At 40.2% G+C, this 22169-nt stretch overlaps 4 protein-coding genes across 4 annotated transcripts; 3 read left to right on the top strand and 1 right to left on the bottom strand.

Moving 5' to 3' along the window:
- Positions 1–134: 134 nt before the first annotated feature.
- On the top strand, positions 135–10548 carry LOC149112754 (uncharacterized). Its single transcript, XM_089290708.1, has 8 exons — positions 135–270; positions 551–657; positions 2147–2219; positions 3261–3419; positions 5196–5451; positions 6048–6507; positions 7923–8190; positions 9919–10548. Exons 3-8 carry the CDS (start codon positions 2156–2158, stop codon positions 10179–10181), a joined length of 1470 nt encoding a protein of 489 aa, XP_089146834.1. The 5' UTR covers positions 135–270; positions 551–657; positions 2147–2155; the 3' UTR covers positions 10182–10548.
- An 83-nt stretch (positions 10549–10631) lies between these two features.
- LOC149112753 (uncharacterized) lies at positions 10632–13378 on the top strand. The gene has a single exon (XM_089290724.1). The coding sequence runs from the start codon at positions 11700–11702 to the stop codon at positions 12051–12053; it is 354 nt and encodes a 117-aa protein (XP_089146850.1). The 5' UTR covers positions 10632–11699; the 3' UTR covers positions 12054–13378.
- A 579-nt stretch (positions 13379–13957) lies between these two features.
- LOC149112752 (uncharacterized) lies at positions 13958–15763 on the bottom strand. The gene is made up of 3 exons (XM_089289367.1): positions 15706–15763; positions 14994–15243; positions 13958–14309 (listed from the first exon to the last, which is right to left on the bottom strand). The coding sequence occupies exons 1-3, from the start codon at positions 15761–15763 to the stop codon at positions 13958–13960; spliced, it is 660 nt and encodes a 219-aa protein (XP_089145493.1).
- Positions 15764–18706: 2943 nt separating this feature from the next.
- Positions 18707–21111, top strand: LOC149112751 (G2/M phase-specific E3 ubiquitin-protein ligase-like). The gene is made up of 4 exons (XM_089289366.1): positions 18707–19401; positions 19627–19639; positions 19759–19845; positions 19936–21111. Exons 1-4 carry the CDS (start codon positions 18785–18787, stop codon positions 20509–20511), a joined length of 1293 nt encoding a protein of 430 aa, XP_089145492.1. The 5' UTR covers positions 18707–18784; the 3' UTR covers positions 20512–21111.
- Positions 21112–22169: the final 1058 nt, after the last annotated feature.

Genomic DNA, 22169 nt, shown 5'->3' with positions numbered 1-22169 from the left:
GCTAATTCCATTAACAAATGGGATTTTTGTTTTTTTCTTTCTTCCAGAACAGAACTCTAGTTCTTATTTATTAATTTTTTATACGATTACCTAATTTTTAGTACGCCTATCGATCATTACTTAGTTTCATTAAGAAACCGAGTAATTTCACAAAGGCTTAAGAAAATAACTTGTGATCCATACACAGATATTGCTCATCAGTCCTGCTGCTGTTTACCTACAGCAAGCAGAAACAATACAGCCTTTGTGGCTCTGAGCTCGGGAGGGAAGGTGAGAGAAACCAATTACAAGTAAATCGATATGTAGTGAAAATCAGGCGACTTGAAAAAAAGTAATTAATTACCGCTGTTACTTTCGAGTAGGTAAATCACAAGTTGATGCCTCTCGATTTTAAAATAATCAATAGCCCTCTTACCTTGCTTCACATAGCTATGAAAACTAAAATAGGCGCATAATTTCGGTACAATATTTTTTCCAGTTTCTGACCGGTGATAGTATTCGATCCGTTTAAAAATAATTTCAATTTTTGCGCGTGTTTGTTAATCTCTAGAAATTAAAAGGAAACAGTTCAACAGGAAGTCGAAGATTTCACTTTTCGACTATAGTAGTCTCCCCGTGCTATCAGCTTGAGGAACACTTGCACAAGCTTCTGTCAAGGTGGGTAAAATTGCCATGGATGATATTTGCGCTAGTAATGCTAGCGATGCTAAACTAAGGGTGTCATAAACTCCATTTTTTTTTCAATTTTTGACGTAAAAATATTCGAGGAATTCAAGTAGTCAGAACATCAGAGGTCAGAAACTTTCACTAAGTTTTGATTCGTTGCGCCCAGTTTCTGACCAGATTTTCCCGAACGTGAAAAACCGTTGCTGAATCAGTTAAACTGCGTTAAATACAGTTAAATATAGTTAGGATATGCATCGGCGATGCTAGCTACGCAACACTATGGAAAGTTTATTGATTTCATTTTCGAGGCGAATTATCTTTTGTGTGTTTGTATCGCGTGAACGCATTTTGTATAATAGGGAGCGTAAGGAAAAATCTTTTCTGCGTTGTATCACGGTGCTCGCTCGCTCGCTCGCTCGCTTAACTGAAATATGTAGCTAGCTGATCTTGCTTTCGGAATTGAAGGCCAAACCACTTTGTAAGTGAAAAGAAGCTAAATACATCCCCGGGGGGGACTCCCATATAAAAAGGATGGAGATGCTCCTAGGGAATTTTGAAAGAAAAAACCCCTAATAAGAGGTACCAAGTTCCAGTTTTATGGGCGTGGCTTCAATTATTTTTTTTGTCACATTATCTCCTGTCACATTTTTTCGACTCGGCACTCTAAAAGTTACCTCCAGAGCTCCCGTTGGGGACCGTTTGAGGCTGAACAACCAAAGGGGTACCAAATCTGCAGTTTTGACCCCTAAATCAAAAGGTGCGACGAGCACCCCCGTCGGCTTTTTATAGGGGAATGCTCCCTGGGAATACATGAGTTGGCTGCCGAAAGCTACGTTGATACTAAATTTGTTGGATAGTGGACTTACTGCACGGATACTGGGAAATTTAGGAGCTTTACAGAAAATGAAATTGTTCGAAGGCTAACACCAACCCTTTTGACATCGCATAAAATAGTTAATGTATGACCTCGGGCCGGGCCAAATTTCAGGCCTCCAGCGACCGAGCATGCAAAGATTTAGTAGTCTCAATCTGAAGAGATCAGGCGTACCGGGCACTTATAATGTACCAGTTATTCGCCTACCAATTCCAGTGACAGAGATAGATTAATCGCCATAACGAATTTGAAAAGCTGAGCCTTGTAGCAGAAAGCATTTATTTAATCATTGACGACTTGTTTGCTCAAACGACAGGATAATCCTTGAAATTCACATGGGCAATTTAAGGAAAGAATCATTTGTCTTTTTGGTACCGTGAATATTACGTTTACGATACAAACGTGATAACATGGTTTTTGGAGGTGACTTCATTAAATGAAATGTTGATGTTCCACTAGCCTGCTTGCCGGCCGTGCACTGTTTTGCTCTAAAACGGAAGAAGTAACGTTTTTGGCGTGAAAGCAAATATAGGACGTGTGCATGCAGTCTAATGTTCGACTTGGTGACTTTCATTTTAGTATGATGATTCTTTTTCGTTATTTTAGGTTATTGTGATGCAGATCAAAGATGTGCACGTTATCTTTCACGTGCTGGTGACTTGGTTTATTCAAAAGAGTGGTAAGTATACTCATAAGACCAGTGAAAGTGTACTTTTTGTAAAGAAATACATTTTTTACAAATGATAGAACTCAATTGTTATTAGTCAGTAGCTGGTCAGTAGGGTTTGTGACTAACCGCGTCAATAGGCCAAATGATTGGAAGGGTACTAGTTTGCAATGGAGGCTTATGCGAGAATATCATTAAAACGAGGTTAATGTTATTTGCATTTGAAAAAAATCCCTGCATTAGCCTCAGTTCCAAGCTAGTTCCAGTCCAATACCGAGAATACAAAAAAATTGCATAGTTATGAATCCTCCGTAGGAAAAAAGATGGCAACTGATACATTTACCCATAGTTCTTAGCGCACGAAAACCTTAAAAACGTTCATAAAAACGTACAGAAACGTTACAAAATCTTCAAACCTAGGCTACTTAATGTCCTTAGCACAGGGACAAACATTGTAAAAATTTGGCTTCCTTTGTGTCTTTTAGGCTGTGTTAGGTTCGCAAGGCATTGTGGTAAAATGTACAGCCGCCATCTTTTTTCCTACGGTGGATTCTAACTTGCATCGCTTTTGCAAACTTAGCAGTTGCGACGCCTTTATACAAGTTTGAGATTCTCACTGTTGTTTACTTGAACAAAGTTAGGAGTACGATAGTAGGATTTACCTAACGCGACCACATATATAGCTGCTATTAGTACTTTAGCATAGATTTTGACACTGAAATGCACAAGAAAACTCAATTTTTTTTTCTAAGACCAAGAGATTATCGAGACACTTGTTTTCTTTTACATTCCTTATTTTCCCTTCCGTCAGGAAACGGTTCTTTCCATAAAGATGTCCTAGTTGAAATAACTGTATGCAAAAGCGTAATCATATTTTTAAAAGCCGTGGTCTGCTGTGCTAGCGAGATTGCGCGCGTGAGTGTTCGCTTCAGCGACGGAGCCTACAACGACAACAGCAAATCCGAGAGAGGAATGGGGGGTATGGAAACTATTTAACAAGAAGACTGAAGACAAATCCAAGCGTATTCAAAACACAATATTTTTCTCTCTCAGTTGGCAAGCATCTTCTTGTTGCTTACTGGGGCCAGAACAGTTCAGGAGGGAAGTTTCCCCAGAATCCTGAGAAAGATCTCAAGGATGTCTGTGCAGAGAGAAAATACGACATTATAGTGATTGGATTTGTGGTGACATTTTTTGGAAAGAACAATAAAGGTAAGTATCCCTAATAAATATTGTTAAATCTTTAATCAAGCTAAAGCTAGGGAACCATAAGCAGCATAACTACCAAAGTTTAAAAGAAGGCGTGAAAGTCACTCTCTAAATTAAATAAATAAATAAATTAACTTTGTTTAACGAAGGTAACACACAACAGTCTTACGACTGACAAACCCGTAGCCCTCGAATTCCCCATCGAATTGGGATTTAGAAATGTTGATTTTTGTGGAGGGAGGAAAACCGAAAAACCCGGAGAAAAACCCTCAGAGCAAGGCGAGAACCAACAACAAACTCAACCCACTTATGACACCGGGTCCAGGATTTAAACACGGGCCACATTGGTGGGAGGCTAGCGCTCTTACCACTGGGCCGCCCCTGCTCCTCTATTGCTAAATGTTTATTTATATCCATGACAGGGTTTTTTTTTAACCAATATTTTTTTCTCGACATTTACTTTGTCCTGTCAGTAATCTGTTTTATTGACACTAAGCCTGCAACGTCTTGATCATTACATGCTGTATTTTAATTGGAGCTCCCGTGCGCGCAAAGGGTGCGAGCTGAGTACCACAGGTAAGGAAATCTGGTAGCCAATCAAGCTAAAAACAATTCGTTGTCCCTTGACTGTCCGTACGTACGCATGTACTTCAATTACGCAAATGTACCGTGAATTTTCAAGGCCTTAGTCTGGGCTAAATTTATTTATTTCTCATAGCAAACATAAACGTGCATGACTGAAATACCAGTGGATCTCTTTCTTGATCTTCTTCTTTATAAGAGTGAACGTATCAGAGTTGGATGAGAAAATTATTTAGTTTCTTATCGACTACCATAATAAGTTGTAGGTTTTACATTAAATTGTTAACGCCTGATGTATTTACCGTGTTTTTAAATAAAGATGATGATGATGATGATGAAGTTCAGAAAGTAACGACCCCCGCCCCCCCTCTCCGTCTGTTAAGTAACGGCCTTTTGAAAGTAATGACCTCAAAGGCAACTTTAGGGATTCTGTTTAAGATGACAGAATGCTCTGATATGTTATTAAATTATCCTTTCCCCAATGCGGCAAGTATAGCAAGTAAGAAATTAAACGACTGATTGTGAAGGTGAATCAATCAGCATGACACGAGCGTGGGACAAAGAAAAATTCTGAGTCCCCGACAGGAATCGAACCCATGACCTCCCGAACACCGGGCGGGCGCTTTATCCACTGAGCTACGAGAACTCATGGAGAGCGAGGTCATTTAACTGAGTTCATATATGATAGGTGTCCTGCATACTGCTAGGATCAACGCTATCGAAGTCATCGTGAGTAGTGATAAGTTAATAAAGATGGTGAAATTTAAGCTCGGTAATGAAATGTGAAGGTGAATTAATCAACATGACCTCGCTCTCCATGAGTTCTCGTAGCTCAGTGGATAAAGCGCCCGCCCGGTGTTCGGGAGGTCATGGGTTCGATTCCTGTCGCGGACTCAGAATTTTTCTTTGTCCCACGCTCGTGTCATGTTGATTAATTCACCTTCACATTTCATTACCGAGCTTAAAATTCACCATCTTTATTAACTTATAAACGACTGATTGTATAGACGCACGCAAGGACTGACACCATTTGCCAGCGAAACAAGCAAAAACGTTTTTACTCTCTTGAGAATTTTACATGTTCAGGTATTAATGTTTGCAGTCAAACAAGGGTTGCCAGCTCCCGTCAAATCTTGCATTGAGTGTTTTACTGAATTTTCTTTTGGTGTTTACCGAGTTTGTCAATTTCCATCACAGATCAGATGCCCGAGGTGAATTTTTCTCTCCATTGCTGGGATCCTGCCTCACCCGCGCACCCAAACCTTTACAAGTGTCCAAAAATCGAAGAAGGCATTTTGGCTTGCCAGAAAGCAGGAAAGAAAGTTCTTATCTCGCTTGGAGGAGCCACTGGAAACAACGACCTTAAGGACGACCAAACCAAAGATCTTGCTAAAAATCTGTGGGATTTGTTTCTTGGGGGAAAGGAAAGACCTGATATTCGACCATTTGGAAGGTAGGGGAAAATTTTAAATTTAAAATAAACCTTCTTGCTCTCAGATCAGTGTTCAATTAATGACCTGGAAAAAAAACTAATTAAAGATTACTTTTCTATTGAGTGTCCCAAAACCAAATCCAAAGTAATTTACTCTGGCCGGTGATAAGCGACAAAACCAATCAGTTGTTCGGAAAGACGAAAAGATGCCACAGGTTTTTCTTTCGATGAGACTACTTTAATACAAATCAAAGCTTTTACAGGCACAGCTTACATGTTCTCTGCAGCTCTGGTGTAACAAATAGCGTATCACGTTACTCACAAATTGTTTTCACTAGGGTAGGGAAAGGCTAAATCGCGTTGATGTTTTCACTCCCTGGACGGGTATGATGGGTCCTAACAACAGTGAACCAATCACATGGACATGTAGACTGGGCAAAACGCAGTAACGTGTGATATGTTTAACTTCTAATTGGTTTTATTTCTGACTGGATGAAAAAAAGAAAGCGATTGGTTTTAAGCCAATCGCTAAACGTAGTGTTTGCAAACAAAAGCCAACGCTAATTACTTTCGACACTCAAATGAAAACCGCTCTAACATTCATTTCTTCCCAAAAGTGCAATCCTTGACGGCGTCGACTTGGACATCGAAGACCACAAATCAGGCGGCTACGCTCAGCTTGTCAAAAGTCTTCGAGAACTGGAGAAAACAGCAGGAGCCAAAAAGTACCTCATTACAGGGGCTCCTCAGTGTCCATTCCCTGATGCCTCTCTGGGCCCCAAACCGGGCACTGCCTTGGGTGACCAGGGCGCCGAGTTTGATCATGTCTATGTCCAATTCTACAACAACTTCTGTCACACTGGCGATGAAGCGCAGTTCTATCCAAATATGGATAAGTGGCTTGAATTTGCAGCGAATGCAGCTCAAGCAAAGGACGGCTTTGCCATTGTCCTCAAGAACAGAAAAAGATCTATGGGAGCAGGACCCAAGATATTCGTTGGTATGCCGTCAGCTACCGGTGGCGCCGGGGATCCCAAGTTCTACAGGAAACCCGAGGAAGCGGCGAAGATTTATGAGGTATGTATGCCAAGTTAGAAGAATAAAATGATTTATAAGGCATATGTGCTGTCCAATTCTATCCTTAGAATATGAAATTCTCTGGGGACCTGCGAAGAGAAGACTAAAGCGTACCCATACCAGGAAAATTTAATTTATCTTCTAAACGGCTAGGAAGAGCGAGTGAATATTTACAATGCAATACTTTATTTAGACACGTCACGCCTAAGAGCTGTACAAGCTCGTTCAAAATACCTACGTGTATTCTTAAAATACAAAGATTTACGTAATTTACAAGTTATAAAATCTAAAACATTAAAAATTTACGATCATCTGATACACACCTAATTAATTGCATGTATTAACTAATCGAAAACACTAAGAATTAGATATATACAGAGAAATTTAAAATCCTAACAAAATAACGGTGGAGTAAATAAAGGTCTAATATTCTTAGTTTACTCTTAAAATGGGCAACATTGATGGCCTGTTTCACATTTGAAGGCAGACTGTTCCAGAGCTTCGTACTGATGTACATGTAAGTAAATGACTTCTTCATAAAGTTGAGGTTAAACTGTTAGGCGCACATAAATTAACGCCATTACCTCTAAGATTATATAGCGTTTCTCTGACGCTAAAAAAGTCCTTGATGTACTTAAGACCGTTGTTATTAAGACATTTATGAAACAGGATAAGAGATTGCTGTTTTCTCCTGTGCTCCCAGAAGGAGGGGACTACAGTATTCTCAATGTGACAAGATAAAAGATTTATAAACCCTTAACATTACATTGCTAGCTAGGCACAAAACGCCTAATTTGCCTGAGAGCACCACTTTTGGAGTATACCTTATGAAGCTGTTGAGAAATGTGTTCTTTTGAAATATCATAAGCATATATTTGAGAAAATCACACGTGCCAGTTGTCTAGTTCCAAATTATTACTTTTGTTTTAGGTCTCGTCCACACGTGTCCGGATATTTTTGAATCCGCAACTTTTTCTTTCCGGATTCAAAAATTTCTCCGTCCCCACGTAGCGTTTTCAAATCGAATTCGCCTGTCCACGCGCATCCTATGGTATACGGATTCACTCTAGAGAAACTAGTCCTACACGTTGTGTGGCCAGATTGGTTTATTGTTCGGTAAGAGACTGGACACGATTTTGCCACGTCATCGGCGTCCACACGTTATCAGATTCGTTGCAGATTTTTTTTTTTTTTTTTTCCACTCTGGAGAGCGGATTTAAAAATATTCGGATTCGCTGCCAAAGTCGCCGGGTGCGTGTGGACGGAAGCCGTATCCGGAAAGAAAAAGTTGCGGATTCAAAAATATCCGCATACGTGTGGACGGGGCCTCAAACTGATCTCCATTTTTGTGAGTAAATAATCGAACAGAATAACACATAGAACATAGGAGGGTTTATGAAAACGTTTTATGACAGGATATGAAAACCAAGCCAAATTTTGGTGGATTCATGCTATGGGATGCCGCCTGGGATCAACAAAATGTCATCGAAGGCAAGGTATACAGTGACCACATCGCAGACATTATGAGCAGGAGTGGGGGGCCCTCAGGGCCAACCACAGCTCCAGGCACCGGAGCTGCCTCCACACCGGGTGGTTCAACACCAAGTGGGTCGACTCCAAGTGGATCGACACCAGGGGGCTCAACGCCTACTCCACCCAGTCCTGGAGGAGGTGGAGATGCTGGTATGCTCATTTTATCTTACTTATAATTACTTTGAAATTAAGCTATTAGCAATGTATTCATATGTCAGGTAATATCTTCTGTTCTCGGGAAATGCAGTCAAGCAGCTGCGCTCAGTTGAATCTTCAAATGTGCAGTTACTGTCACCAAGCAACTCGTAAGCAACCTGCACGGGGGGGGGGGGGGGGGTAATCTTAGTTTCCTCAGATACAGCGAAATTCCAAAGGTAACGACCTTGCGAAAGTACGTACTTTTCTTAAATAACTATTGAATTAAGAACTGTATATAATTATAGAATTTAACTTAACGGTTGTTAAATTTCGAAAATAGCTGGCTTTCTGCCAATCCCGAGAGAATTTTTCACTGAAATATTTATTGTATGTACATGTAAATATTTGCCACGAGTGGCGGGGACCATGTACGATATAACATTTGGCTTCTTGTAAGTAACGAACCCCAAACCAGTCACTGAACGTTTCAATTAAATGAAACGATGGGAAAAGCCCTGTAAATATTATTATAATTCCCAACCAACGCAACGATACCTTTGGCTCTGCAGTATATGAGACACAGGGCGTCCTTACCTGGGTAAATCATTAGTGCAATTTAATTCTGGCATTTGAACTGAACTCCATCACTTAAACTTTACCAGCAACAATATCCACGGTCTCCTTTTTAGTTTTGTTATCTAATTAACCACAAGTTCGGTGCAGAGCGTTAAGCGTGAACTAAAATGGAGGTCATTTTGCTTGTTTATATAGATATCATAAGCTGAAAATAGAAATCAGCGCAGCCGATTCTGTAACGTTTAGATAAGCTTTTTGGTACCAAGAGACCATGATCTCGTTTTCTAGAAAAGTGCTGACTTAAGGTGGCTCAAAACAGTTCCCAGCACGTTTCAAGACGTATTTTTTAATGTGTTATTATAACCACTCTTTATCTGTTGATGCTACAATCGTGGCATCAAAAAACCACCTAATCATTGGTGAGCACCCTAGTGTCATTTTCGCGGCACAATAGGTTGCCATAGTAAAAGTGTAAGGTAAAGTCTGCATACGAGCCAAATGGCCCATCAGGCCGGAGCTTATCCCGGTTTCTGTAGCATGAAGCGACTAGGAGTATTTCTACTCCCCCCTGGATGGGATGCTAGTCCATCGCAAGGTTACCCTCAGCATTAAGTTCGCCGGTACCCATTTATACACCTGAGTGGAGAGAGGCACTGTGAGAGTAAAGTGTCTTGCCCAAGAACACAACGCAATGTCCCCGGCCAGGGCTCGAACCCGGACCGCTCGATCCGGAGACGAGCGCACTAACCATGAGGCCACCGCGCCTCCCGATAGTAAAAATGTGACCTGCTAAAAACACCCTTAATTTAAGCTTTAAGTACTTATATTTCAAAAACGGCACGGTGAAACCGTTTTAATTTTCTATCATCTTATTTTGATGCAATTTGTGTCGAAGTTTAAAAGAATTCTGTAGATGGGGTTCAGAGCCACCTTGCATTTTGAACATTTAATGTCCGAGACAAGCGTTGGAAACCTGCACTGTTGCTTACTTTTTGGCCTGTTTACTTTTTTGGTGTTTTTAAGCCTAAGGAAAGTAATTTTCCGTAGTTTTTTGGGACAAATATTGTAGATCAGATAACTTTAAATATTACTGATACCTTCATTGCATGAGATCTATACTTGAAATCAACATTTATGTCAATATATATTTGTTGATCTCTAAAGATTTCTGTAAAGGAAAAGAGGATGGAGATTACGCAGATCCGGATAACCCCTCAGGATACATCACCTGTTCTGGAGGGAAAGCTTACAAAAGATCTTGCGCAGGTGGACTTGTGTGGAATGCAGAAAAAAAGATCTGCGACTGGCCGTATAACGTGAAAGACTACAAGCCACAGGACACAGAGGGCTCGCGGGCGCAGAAAGGAACTAGAATCGAGGTATTGAGACGAGCAAGCCTGGAAGCGAACCAACGAACACATAAATGAAGGAAGAGAGGAACACACTCGAGTAAACCAGTAAATGAGCCATCGTCAGTCGAATGAACGAACGAACGAACTAACGAATAAAAACATGAATGAATGAACGAACGAACGAACGAACGAACGAATTAACAAACGAACGAAGCTAACTTAACTAAGAGGCACACAAAGCCAACTTAATTTTCCGACCCTGTTTATCCATGTTTGTTAGAGTAAAAAACAAACATGAGAAGAATGAATAGCCCAAGGTAAATTTCACATTTTGTGTTGTTGAACAAAGCATGTGAATTACACAAGAGGTAAAACATTTTTCACTAGAGCTAATCAAATTTGTATTGCAAACAGCATGCGAAAATAATTGCTTTGAAAAATAGCTTTAATTTGAGGAGGCGTTCTTTCTTAGACTACACAAGCGAGATCAGTGGAACTCAGTGATAGCGATAGGAACCGAACTTACTGTTGGGTAGAAGGTTCATTGAAAAAAAGGGCGGAATTGTTAATTTTGTTTCTAGAGGGAAAATTCACAAGATTTATATCCGAAGAACTACGCATGTTTAGGAGTTGGCCTAACGATTTCCAAAGCGTTGATCGAAGGGCTGCAAAAGAGTGGAGTCAGAGTTGTGAATTCACCAGGGGAGGAAATGACGGGCGATGACTATTTCATCTCCAATTTTACTTGCCTTTGAACAGTTCAAGAGATTCGAACGAATGGGAATTTCCGTAAAGCAAATATATCGAGACTACCGCAAATCTGATAATTTAAATGTTTTCAGCGTCGAGATCGATATTCGGCTTGTCAGTGGCTTGAGTTGAGCAATCTTAGCATTACTCATAAAGTGCCCACACAATGCAAACCCTTTAGTTACTCGAACTTTTGTAAGATAACTCATTTGGTAAATGAATTAGAAAATTACAAACGCGCGCACGCTAATTTGCACTGCAGTGCAAATTAGAAACTTGGCCTGTTTTAAGCCAATTTAGTGAGAATATCATGAAAATTTATGTCGAAATTCACTTCCCCGTAGCAGAGTAAACTCTCTGCTAATTGCTTCTATTGTAGAAGTAACCTTCTAATTATCTTAAATGAGCCCACTGACCAGTAATTTAGTGTCCTGACGTAGTTATAATAAACTAGTTAATTTGTTAGCACTCTTAATTATCCATTAATTGCTTGCTATACTATGTATTTCGCAATACAACCTAATGACGTTTATTGATGTCATTACAAAAGGAGGTTTGCCCTTGAAAATCAAAGGGTGTAACCTGGCATAACACTCTTATGACGTAGAAATTAAAGGTGTTGTGTTTGTGTGAGTGGCCTAATTACAAAGATTCCGCCAATGAGCTCGCGGTCTATAAAAGAGGAGTTATAGTGACTTTCATTATTCTGGAAATCATCCTGATCCTGAATTCACCAAAAACAAGGACATGGAGTTGGTAAGAAAATTTAAACAGTATCTGGCCCAGGAGAAACGCGGGACCTCATCGCAGAAGTAGGCCACAGCTAAAGGCAAGGAAAGCGAAATGAAGACGCTGGCATGTCCAACACTGGTTGACGAACGGTGTAGATCCTGCAGCGAGTCCGACGTCACTGCAAAGAGAGAGCAAGAGCGTAAAGAACAGCGGAAGCATTCCTCTGACAGAGCAACAGTCAGAAACCGAACTCAGACTATATCCTGTAGCAGTTACTTCGAAGACGACGCCGCTACCATGAAAGGCCGAGTGTTGACTGAAAATGCCAAAGATTTAAGCCCAGAACAATTGCTCGCCCTGGAAATGGACATCTTCAAGCCTTTGGATTTCTACGAAATCTTGTTCGACAAATTGAAAGCTGAAGATAATGCCGTGGCCGACCGAGGAATCAGTTCATATAATTGATCACTGCTCATATTAGGGGTCCGATTAGAGCATTTGACCTCTCTCTAAGGTCGCTCAGTATTTTGACTGATTATTTGTCAGCGAACTGAACCGTTAAATAAATACGCCTTAATCCTTGATTATTCATATTGTCATCCCGCCTTGTTATATTTATTTATTGCTCATTTTCAATTAGTATTCTTGTACAACTGACGATGGATGATGTTTCATCCGAAACATGTTTTGTTGTAAGATATGGATTTCTTTCTTTTATCGTGGGCAAAAATTTATTTTAGAGTTAAGTACGTACTAAAGGGCTCGCAAAGTAAATACAACGTAACTTTTCAAACTGTAGTCACTAAATATATTCAGTTATTGGCTGGCACAAACGCGAAGCAACTGGAGATGATTGTTGTTATTGCTGAATGTTTATAGTGGTCAGTGTGCAATTAGACACGGAAAGCAATAAATTTGTATTTGTTGGTTTATTAAGAGCCCCTGATCTAGCCGAAATTAATAACATGTATCTATTTGTATGGAAGATAACGTTGCTTTTTTGATAATGTCAATTTGTATCATGAATGTATGGTTAATTAAAGCATTAATGATCAATACTCATTGTAGTCGATGGTCCGAATCTTTCTGCAATATTTATGGGGATATTGACCAAGCTTGTTCGGTCAGGATGGCTGAATATTGGCCAAGTTCATTTTGTGCGTGTTTATGGACGGAGTCGAGGTCCACAAGCACGCAAAAGAAAAAAAAAGAACGAGGCCAATATCCAGCCATCTTGACCGAACAAGCTTGGTCAACGAGCTTTTCTTGCGGGACACAGCGAGTAAAAGAAAATTTTAAACTTTTATTTGCTAAAAAAGTTAAAAACAAAAGTGAAAGTGAAGAATGATCATCGCGGTTAATTTTCCAATTTAAGCAATTGGAAAGAAGAAGCCTGAAAAAAAGCAGGGCTTCAACGGGATTCGAACCCGTGACCTCCGCGATACCGGTGCGATGCTCTACCAACTGAGCTATGAAGCCACACATTGGGACCGCGATCGCGGAGGTCACGGGTTCGAATCCCGTTGAAGCCCTGATTTTTTCAGGCTTCTTCTTTCCAATTGCTTAAATTGGAAAATTAACTGCGATGATCATTCTTCACTTTCATCTACAATCGCAGTTCATATATGAATTATTTCATATAAACTTCACATCATTTCACTCCTCACGGGAAGATATGAACTCAACTAATTGACCTCGCTCCCATGGCCCAATGTGTGGCTTCATAGCTCAGTTGGTAGAGCATCGCACCGGTATCGCGGAGGTCACGGGTTCGAATCCCGTTGAAGCCCTGATTTTATCAGGCTTCTTCTTTCCAATTGCTTAAATTGGAAAATTAACTGCGATGATCATTGTTCACTTTCATCTACAACCGCAGTTCATATATGAATTATTTCATGTAAACTTCACATCAAAGTTAAAAACACTTAGCGATAAATCACGAAACATTTTGGTAACAAAAACTGCTTTAAGTTTTAGCGGGCCGTACAGTAGATTACGACCCGCTAAATTGACCAATCACAGCGCGCATACTAACTGAGAGATATAATAAATATAGATTATTGACCAATAGTGAGGTCAAGATGGCTGGATATTAGTCAATTTTTGTGTGTGTTTATGGATCGAGACGGCGTTGAGGTCCATAAACACGCCAAAAAGACCAACATCCAGTAAGAAAGGGCCAATATTCAACTATCTTGACCGAACAAAGCTTTGGTCAATTATATGCAGAGTGGTCAGTCCATTTTCTAGCGGGACACAGCGAGTAATCCCGACTGGGCAGGATAGAGCTATCTTGCCCGCTCTGGCAGCCAATCACAGCACAGGATTCGCTTCATTTGCCCACTCACGGAGCTAGCCATATAATAAGTTCAAATTCTACAGAACTCCTGGCACGCCTTATTGCGTCCAAAGACTGAGGGAAACTCTTCCTGTTCTTTAGTAGCATAGAGATTGCAAAGTCCTTTCCTTGACCAGCAGTCATCCTCTGTGTGGCAAGGATTGTTGTAGAACTGGACAAAGACGTGAAAAAACTCGCTGCCCTGTTCAAGCAACGTTTTGCCCTCTTCAAGACCCAAAGATTCAACAGGAAATACACACTGAGGAGCCCCTGTGATGAAGTGGATTTGGTTGCATCTACGTTTTCCAACTGTCGAAAACTTTTGACAAGTTGACCCTAATTTCTTGTCTTCAATGTCCAAGTCGCTGCCGTCAGTGATTGCACTTTCGAGAAAATGAGTAAAGATGAATGTTAATTCAAACCTTGAATGACTCTATTCTCAAAAGTAAGAGCTATAAGATATTTTTTCAGTAAAGGGAAACGAAGTAATAAAATGTTCTTATTTCCTCCGCAAATGCGTCAATAAAGGACAAAAGAAAGAACGCTTGTGTCACTGGCTCTCTGATCCTTCCAACGTGTCAGACGTCCCAGCAATTGTCTATTCTTTTATTTTGTTAGTTTTATTAAGTCGCAAAAGCAACAGCAACTAATGAGAACATCGCCAAACGAGAACTTTGATGTGAAGTTTAACGAGGGTCCCCCTTCAGGTGAGCTTAGTAACATTCTTAGCTGTCCTTTGCGAAATAACAACGCGATATGAACAAATTCTGTGCAAAATTTTTACGAAGAAAGTTAAAAACGGCGACTGAATTTTGCCATGTTTCTGTCTTCACATATTCAGCTCGAGCGAAAAACAATTTCTATATATTTACTAAAGCATTGTGTGTTCTTAGATAAAATGATGTTTCGTCATTTAAAAATTGACGCCTCATGCACCTGAGAGATGACAAACACATTTCTTTCAAATTTGTCGCCTCTTATCCAGTTCTTATCTATGTATCCATTTCCTGTTTGAACACCGAGAACAAGAAGGTTTGTTTCAAGTAGAAACTTTAATTTTTCCTAACCTTCCAAATGGCCGTATATCAGGCGTACCTTTTCCCTCTAGAAACAAATCCCACAGATGTTGAGCAAGGACTTCTGCTTGTTTGTTATTAAGTTCATTATCCTCCAAGCGAGATGAGAACTTTCTTTCCTGCTTTAATTTCTGGCAAGCCAAAATGACTTCTTCGATCGTCGGACATTTGTAAAGGCTTGGATACTCGGGCGATACTTCATCCCAGCAGTGGCTAGAACGATTCACCTCGGGCATCTGATCTGTGATGGACATTAACGAACCGTAAAGACAACAAAATAACAAGATCACTTGAAAATCGAATAGATTTAATCCACTCTTGTTTGATCCTATCCCGAAGGGGAGGTTACTCAACGAAGCTTTTTAGTGGGAAGCTCGCCCCGAGGTACAAACTCTTACCCTTTGTGGCAAAAAAGGTAACTCCTTCATGCAGACATAAAATAGTTTCACATACCTACAGTAAGCTTTTATCCTTAACAGTACTGTAGAAATCTTTTTACCCCCCCCCCCCAAGAAGACGCACCAGAGCATTTCTGCACTAAAAAATCCTCAAATCGATTTTTAGTTAAACCAACAATGAGCGTTCACATCTTCTAGTTATTAATATACCTGTACGAGATATTTTAAAAAGCCTTTTAAATACCTAGATGACAGTTTTTCCTATAAGAAGTATTGCCCCCACGTGGGACCATAGATACTCTTACCTGAACCTCTTAGAAGCCTACCAGCTGTGTCCTGCAAAAACATTTCCCCGAAAGCCATATTTTACTTCGCTGATGCAATAGCTTTAAATCTTTATACCCACAACTACGGGTGTGACTAAAAGTGGGACGCGGACTTGGGGACTGGGACGTGGGACTTGGGACTCGGGGACGTGGGGACCTGGGGACTCGGGGACGTGGGGACTCGGGGACGTGGGGACGCGGGGACGCGGGGACGCGGGGACGCGGGGACGCGGGGACGCGGGGACGCGGGGACGCGGGGACGTGGGGACGTGGGGACGTGGGGACGCGAGGACGTAAGGACGTGGGGACGTGGGGACGCGGAGACGCGGGGACGCGGGGATGTGGGGACGCGGGGACGTCGGGACTCGGTGTCGCGCGGGGACTCGAGGACGTGGGACGTAGGGACTGGAGGACGTGATAAACAAGCAAAAACCTGATTTTTGCGCTGAATTTGTAAAATACGATTCTCGACGGTCAAGTGAAAGGTAATATATGCTGGAGAGTTTGTCAGCTGACCAGTAGCTGATGATTTCCAGCGTCCATGGTGCGGCCTTGCCCATTTTACCATGAGAGCTCTGGGTACTGAGAATAGTTTCAACGCAGGAGGTCTTAATCGTCGTGGGCAGCCATGGGGGACCTTCCTGGTAAGTAATTGTGTTTTCTTGTCAATCCTTGAACATCCGTGCCGTATCCTTCCTAATTTCGATGGTAATGTTTACTTCAGGAAAACCGTTGTCCAAAAAATGTATATTTCTTCCATTTTCATTCCTAGAATGTGAAGGTGCAGATACTTCTCGTAATGATCTCGACCTGGAAAGTGAGTGGGAATTGAAGAAAAGTACATACTAAGAATCTGAAGAAAGGCACAAAAATTACTCTTCATAGCTTTCACATTTCATTGCTAGTGACGCTAAACAACACTGGAAAAAACGGAAAGGTGGTACGTGATTGTGATATGCCTCACGAGTACAACAAACAAAATGTCTGTTGCATCGCGGTCAGGTCTTAAACTACAACACGGACATTTGATAAAGGAGAGCTATAACACATAGTGCCAAAGGTCAGAATTTATCTAAGCTATGTATGTGGTACTGGCTCGAAGTTTTCAGTTGATGAACAAATCAGGCTAATGCGAGAGCAGATAAGCAAATTTTAGTCCTACCGTGCCAAACAAGTTGTCGACACTTTTCCGTTTTAAAAATTTGCTTGCGTCATTTATTCAACGGTTGACCAAAATATCTTGAGTCAAAATGATATGTTAATTTTAATATTAATGTCATTTAATGTTATCCGTTCTTTTTTGAGGGAATGTCATTTCATCTAGTGTGATGAGATGGTTTGTTACGATTCAGTTTGAAAACCGATTAAACAGAGCTATTCTTAATCTGAAGTAAAATAATTATGAGCGATGAATTATGAATACTTACGAACCTCACAGTGCTTCATGAAACACAAAATTCATTACTCATAAGATTTAATAGTTAGGGTTAGGGTAAGGGTTATTGACATATCTGTAATGACTCTAAGTCAACAAAAAGGGAGAAAATTGATCCAAAAAAATATACTTTTAAATTTATAAATGAGGATCAATGGACCTTGGAAAGATGATCAAGATCTTCAAAAGGCTTTACAACTAAGTTTAGAAGAGTGTTCTCTTGACAATAGGTACGCTATTTTTGAGAAATCGGTTTCTTGTTTGTGTAACATGACAAACATAAGTTAAATTCAAATCTTTTGCAGTATTATTAATTGTATTCTAGGAAAAACTGATGGGTTATAACAGTACGGATGGTCCAAAAAAGGTTCATAAATTGATGCAAACATCTATGGGGCGCCGTACTGGACAGTATTACGAACATTTCTTAAACATGCTCAACTCCTACTTAGCGTGACATACTTTATATTCTGTATGGTCATTGTCATATAACCATGCCAAAATCTAAATAAAGATGCTCAACTTATTTTATATTCTGTATGGTCATTGTCATATAACCATGCCAAAATCTAAATAAAGATGCTCAACTTACATTACATTCTTTCTGGTCTTTGTCTTATAACCATGCCCAAATACACTTATATCAAACATTCTAAACTTCCAGCGTATGCAGCATGGTATGATGCACCGCGGGCTTGTTATGGCAAATACGTCACCAGATCTCCCTCGGCCACTACAAGACCGCCATGTTAGATGCTTTTACCACGTGATTTCCCAGAAGCGTTATCAAATATCGCTCGTCAGGCAAGATCATTACTGCAAAATTTCAATGATAGTAATGTGCAACCTATTGAACAACCAATGTTGGGTCAAAGGCCTCGTGAATCGGGAATACTGTCGACGAGAACGCCATCATCAAGTCAGACTGTGAATGTGAACAACACAAGTATCAGAAATGTGGAAAGCACAGCGGTGGCCGCACAGTTACGGAACTTATTTCCGACTGTTGGTAAAAGATCATTTGGTGGCAAGTCGTCCAATAGCAAACGTGTTAAAGGTAAGAAGCCTCCAGCCAAAAAAGCAAAGAAAGATGTAGTACATAAAGATGTCGTTCTTCTTCCTTCTCCTGACACGAAGTCAGTGCCTACCCACCAGACGCGATGTCGGTTAGAAAACAACGGATTTGTTGTACATGCATTTTCAGTGGACAAGTCCCTGCAGGAAGAAGACCTTCGAGCTCAAATTATAGAGTTGTTCCCACCCCTTGCAGAAACAGACTTTGAATTTGTAAAGTCCTGTTACGGTCAAATAATTACACCAAAATTAGCCACTGGTGGAAATTTTTCAGCTTCACGTGTTCATGGCCTTGCTGGACAAGAGAGCATATACATTCGACCAGAATGTGATATTTCTGCTAGTCTCAACAGTGACACTGATAGCCCTTCCCAGAGTCCTGATCATGATCCAAGAGGTGGAAATCCAAGCCCAAGTTCACCCCTTCCTGAATAGGTGGAAATTGCTGATGATGGTGAATGTAGTGGCTTGACAAATGTTTTATACCTTTCAACTGTCGCCTTATCCAGCAGTGCAACAAATCGAGGGGGGCTGGATCAGTTAGAAGATATGTTCCCTGGAAAAAGCACCAGCATACTGCAGAATGCCCTAACCTGCCATGGGAGTGTCAGCCGGGCTGCTCTTTTCCTCTCCTCCCAAAATCTCCCTTTTGAGAGTGACATTGGTGAGGACGATGATGATAGCCTTTTGGAGCCTGTTTTTTCCCCAGCAAATGAAAAAGCATATTCCCTGGATACAGTGTTAAAGGAATTTCAGAAAGGTTTGAGTACCCAGAAAGAAAAGCTCAAAGTTGACGAAGATGATGTATTCAATGATGCTATGGCATACTATAAAGATCCCAGCTTTGATCCTACAAAGCGCCTAAGAGTCCTTTACACAGGACAGCCAGCTTTGGACACAGGTGGAGTAACCAGACACTTCTTTAGCCAGCTTCTTCAAGTCATATCTCAGATGTTCTTTCCGGGCACCAATTACAAAAGTCCCATTTATAATGCTGACATTGTAGCTTCTGGTATGATGAAATACATTGGAACAATCATTGTGCACAGCATTTTGCTAGGAGGTCCTGATTTCCCTGTGTTTAGTCCTTCAGTTTATCGCTACCTAGCAACGGGGGATGTTGATACAGTAATGGATACACTGAACTATGGAGACTCTCGGAGCCTGTGAAAAATTTTATTGACAAGGTGTTGTACATGTATTTGTGCTTGCATACTAATAGTAATGTTTTGTCCCTTCCCTTTTTAAGTAGTTTGCTCTTTCAGTAAGTGCTAATATCTTTCAACAAGTGCTGATGACTAACAAAAGAGAAGTCAGCCTCCTTGTTTTATTCAGAGTTAAGGTGGACAGAGGGTGGAAAACATTCATAATATAATTTCTGGCCCAACCAGGTATGAGGAAACTGTAGACACACAAAGAAAGATAATGGCATCACTGTGCACTGTGTATTGAATGAACGTAAACTTGAACAGATTTATATCCTTAACAAAGGAAGGATTGACCAGGATTTTTCTTATTAACAGATTGCTCAGGTTGAAGATGTCGCCACACTGGACCAAGAAGAAGTGGCTAGATTTTTGTCAGAGTGTGGCATGTCGGTAGTTTTATCTGTAAGTCTTCAAAAGATAATAATAATAGAAAGTGATTTCTTTCAAATTTTTGATTTAAGGGAAGTACCTTTTTTCATTTTACAATAATAGTTTATTGAGTGTCCCCAGCTACCACAGCAGGTCTTTATACCCAACACTAAAATAACTGATTTTTTTTTTCAGAATGGCAACAAAATGAGGATCATCCATGGGATAATAATTCATGATGTCATAGGCCGACCCAAGATTGTTCTAGATCAGCTCGGAGAAGGACTGGCTGTACTTGGCTTTCGTGCTAAAATGGCAGAGTACCCTGACATGTTTGAGAAGCTGTTTGTGCCCAGCAGTGATAGTAGGTTGAGTGCAGCACAATTGGTTGATGTACTACAGTTTCCATCCGAGATGAGTGAAGATGACAGAACTGTTGCAAATTACCTTAAACAGTACTTACATAGGGCTGATATTCAAATGTTGGAAAATTTTGTCATTTTTGTCACTGGTTCCTCTGGTTTGCCCAACTTTGGACTAAGTAGAATCAATGTAAAATTTGACAATGTTCCTTCTATTTTTGCATCAACATGTTTGCTTTCATTAACTCTTTCAAATCACTTTGAAAGTGAAGAAAGTTTCAGTTTATTGCTGAATGCTGTCATTAGTTCTACAAAGAAATCCTTTAACTGCGTGTAATTCATATCCACCGGTTTATTCAGTCATGACATTGTAGTTAGCATGTAAATGTTAGAGTTCAATTCCTCACTTTTCAGAGGAATATTTTCCCACTGAAACGTCAATGGCATTTGTTGTTATTACATTGATTTTTTTAAGAAGTATTTCAGCCACATGTTATTGGTGACATTTATTGTTGTGCCCATTGAAATTTCTACATGTAGAACCCTAGTCCTTCAAGGTTTAATTAACAATTAAGATTTAACTTGATGTGTGAATTGCAGAAGTTCATGTGCAGGTATGACCATTTTTTAACTTTCATACTGTACTTTCACTGGCATTGACTATTAAAAGAGAATATTCAGGGAACATGCACTCACGAAACCACAGTGTTAAGTCATTTTCACCAGTAGTTCTGAGTTCTTTTGAAACTAGCTATCCTCAAATTCGGATTGATCAGGAAATGATGTTGTAGCTGTTCACAATGTTTGTTCATGAACAGGGAATACCTACATCCCCATGTAATTTACTTACTTGTACTGTTGCATGACAAACATCTATTTTTGTGTAACAGTGGAAAAAAATGACAAAGTGACAATAAATGTTGTGTTTTATTTGCCATTTTATGCTTCCTAAATTTGTAACTAGAGTCACTTAAGTCTCCACATAACCAAGGTACCTGTAGTTGTTTGCCATATCATATAAGAAATGCTTGTGGCAATTCATTATCAAAGGGTAATAATGTAATTTGTAAAAGATGCTATTGGGTGAATTTAAACATGAATAACTCAGTTGGAGTCCCTCAATACAGCAATACATGGACCTAACTGTCCTGCTTGTTTGTCTTTATAGGATCTTAGCTGTCTAATGATTACCTAGTGACCTGTTTTGGTACTGCTGATGCCAAAAACAACAACATTAATTAAGAGCCGATTCCTGTAAATACCGAGAATAGTCGCGAAATTTCGGATTTCTTCATATTTTATCCAAATAACCTCTAAGGTGAGTTGTTTTCGAAAATACCATTCAAAGGTCCTGAAGCGCTTTAGTTTTATCGAAATCGAGGAAAGTCCGAAAATCGCCATTTTAGTTGCCTGCCGCCGCCGAAAATGGCCGAAAATTGTGCATTTTCTTTTCGCTCGTACAGATCAACGCGATGATATCTATCAATATACTTTGGGTAGTTCATAGTGCATGTCTTGCTGTGTCTAAAGCATTAATTTGATTAGCAAAAGCTCCAAGTGTTATAATATTTTAGGCCGATACAAATACCTTCATCGAAGCTCGTGAGCGAAAGCGCTAATTTTAGCTAATTTCAATACCATCAAAAGCCCACTGGTACATTGAATTTGAAGTCGAAACTCAAATTTTCTGAAAGCCCATACTCCATATTATGTTGTGTGAAAGTCTCCTCCGCGGCCCCAAAAAAGTATCCTGTCGAGAGCAATAAACGTGTGGTACATTTTGAGAAATTCGTCATTCGTGAAACCGACATGGAACTTGGAAAGCTACCTTCATCAAGAACAAAATAAGCGAATGGAAGCCTTTTTCGTCAATAAACATGCTTGCAATCTGTTTTTTTTTTTTTTCCCCCTTTTAGATTGAGCACATGATTAACTTTGGCAAACATTTGCGGTTAAATGAAAAAAGACGCTGCTTTCGGTACATTGTAATGTTAT

This window comes from Orbicella faveolata, unplaced genomic scaffold, assembly GCF_042242905.1.
Source record: "Orbicella faveolata isolate gen_17 unplaced genomic scaffold, um_ofav_v1 contig_2, whole genome shotgun sequence".
Classification (NCBI taxonomy): Eukaryota; Metazoa; Cnidaria; class Anthozoa; order Scleractinia; family Merulinidae; genus Orbicella; species Orbicella faveolata.
Note: the sequence above shows the minus strand (reverse complement) of the source record. Positions and strands in the feature narration are given on the sequence as shown.

Excerpts from the sequence above, each read along its gene's own strand:
- LOC149112752 (XM_089289367.1), bottom strand. The coding sequence starts at position 15,763 with ATGGCTTTCGGGGAAATGTTTTTGCAGGACACAGCTGGTAGGCTTCTA. Across the intron at positions 15,244-15,705 it reads TAGGCTTCTAAGAGGTTCAG|ATCAGATGCCCGAGGTGAAT; the intron begins GTAAGAGTATCT and ends TGTCCATCACAG. Across the intron at positions 14,310-14,993 it reads GATATACGGCCATTTGGAAG|TGCAATCACTGACGGCAGCG; the intron begins GTTAGGAAAAAT and ends TTTTCTCGAAAG.
- LOC149112754 (XM_089290708.1), top strand. The coding sequence starts at position 2,156 with ATGCAGATCAAAGATGTGCACGTTATCTTTCACGTGCTGGTGACTTGG. Across the intron at positions 5,452-6,047 it reads GATATTCGACCATTTGGAAG|TGCAATCCTTGACGGCGTCG; the intron begins GTAGGGGAAAAT and ends TCTTCCCAAAAG. Across the intron at positions 6,508-7,922 it reads AAGCGGCGAAGATTTATGAG|GATATGAAAACCAAGCCAAA; the intron begins GTATGTATGCCA and ends GTTTTATGACAG.
- LOC149112753 (XM_089290724.1), top strand. The coding sequence starts at position 11,700 with ATGAAGACGCTGGCATGTCCAACACTGGTTGACGAACGGTGTAGATCC.
- LOC149112751 (XM_089289366.1), top strand. The coding sequence starts at position 18,785 with ATGTTCCCTGGAAAAAGCACCAGCATACTGCAGAATGCCCTAACCTGC. Across the intron at positions 19,846-19,935 it reads GCATGTCGGTAGTTTTATCT|TTTATTGAGTGTCCCCAGCT; the intron begins GTAAGTCTTCAA and ends TTACAATAATAG.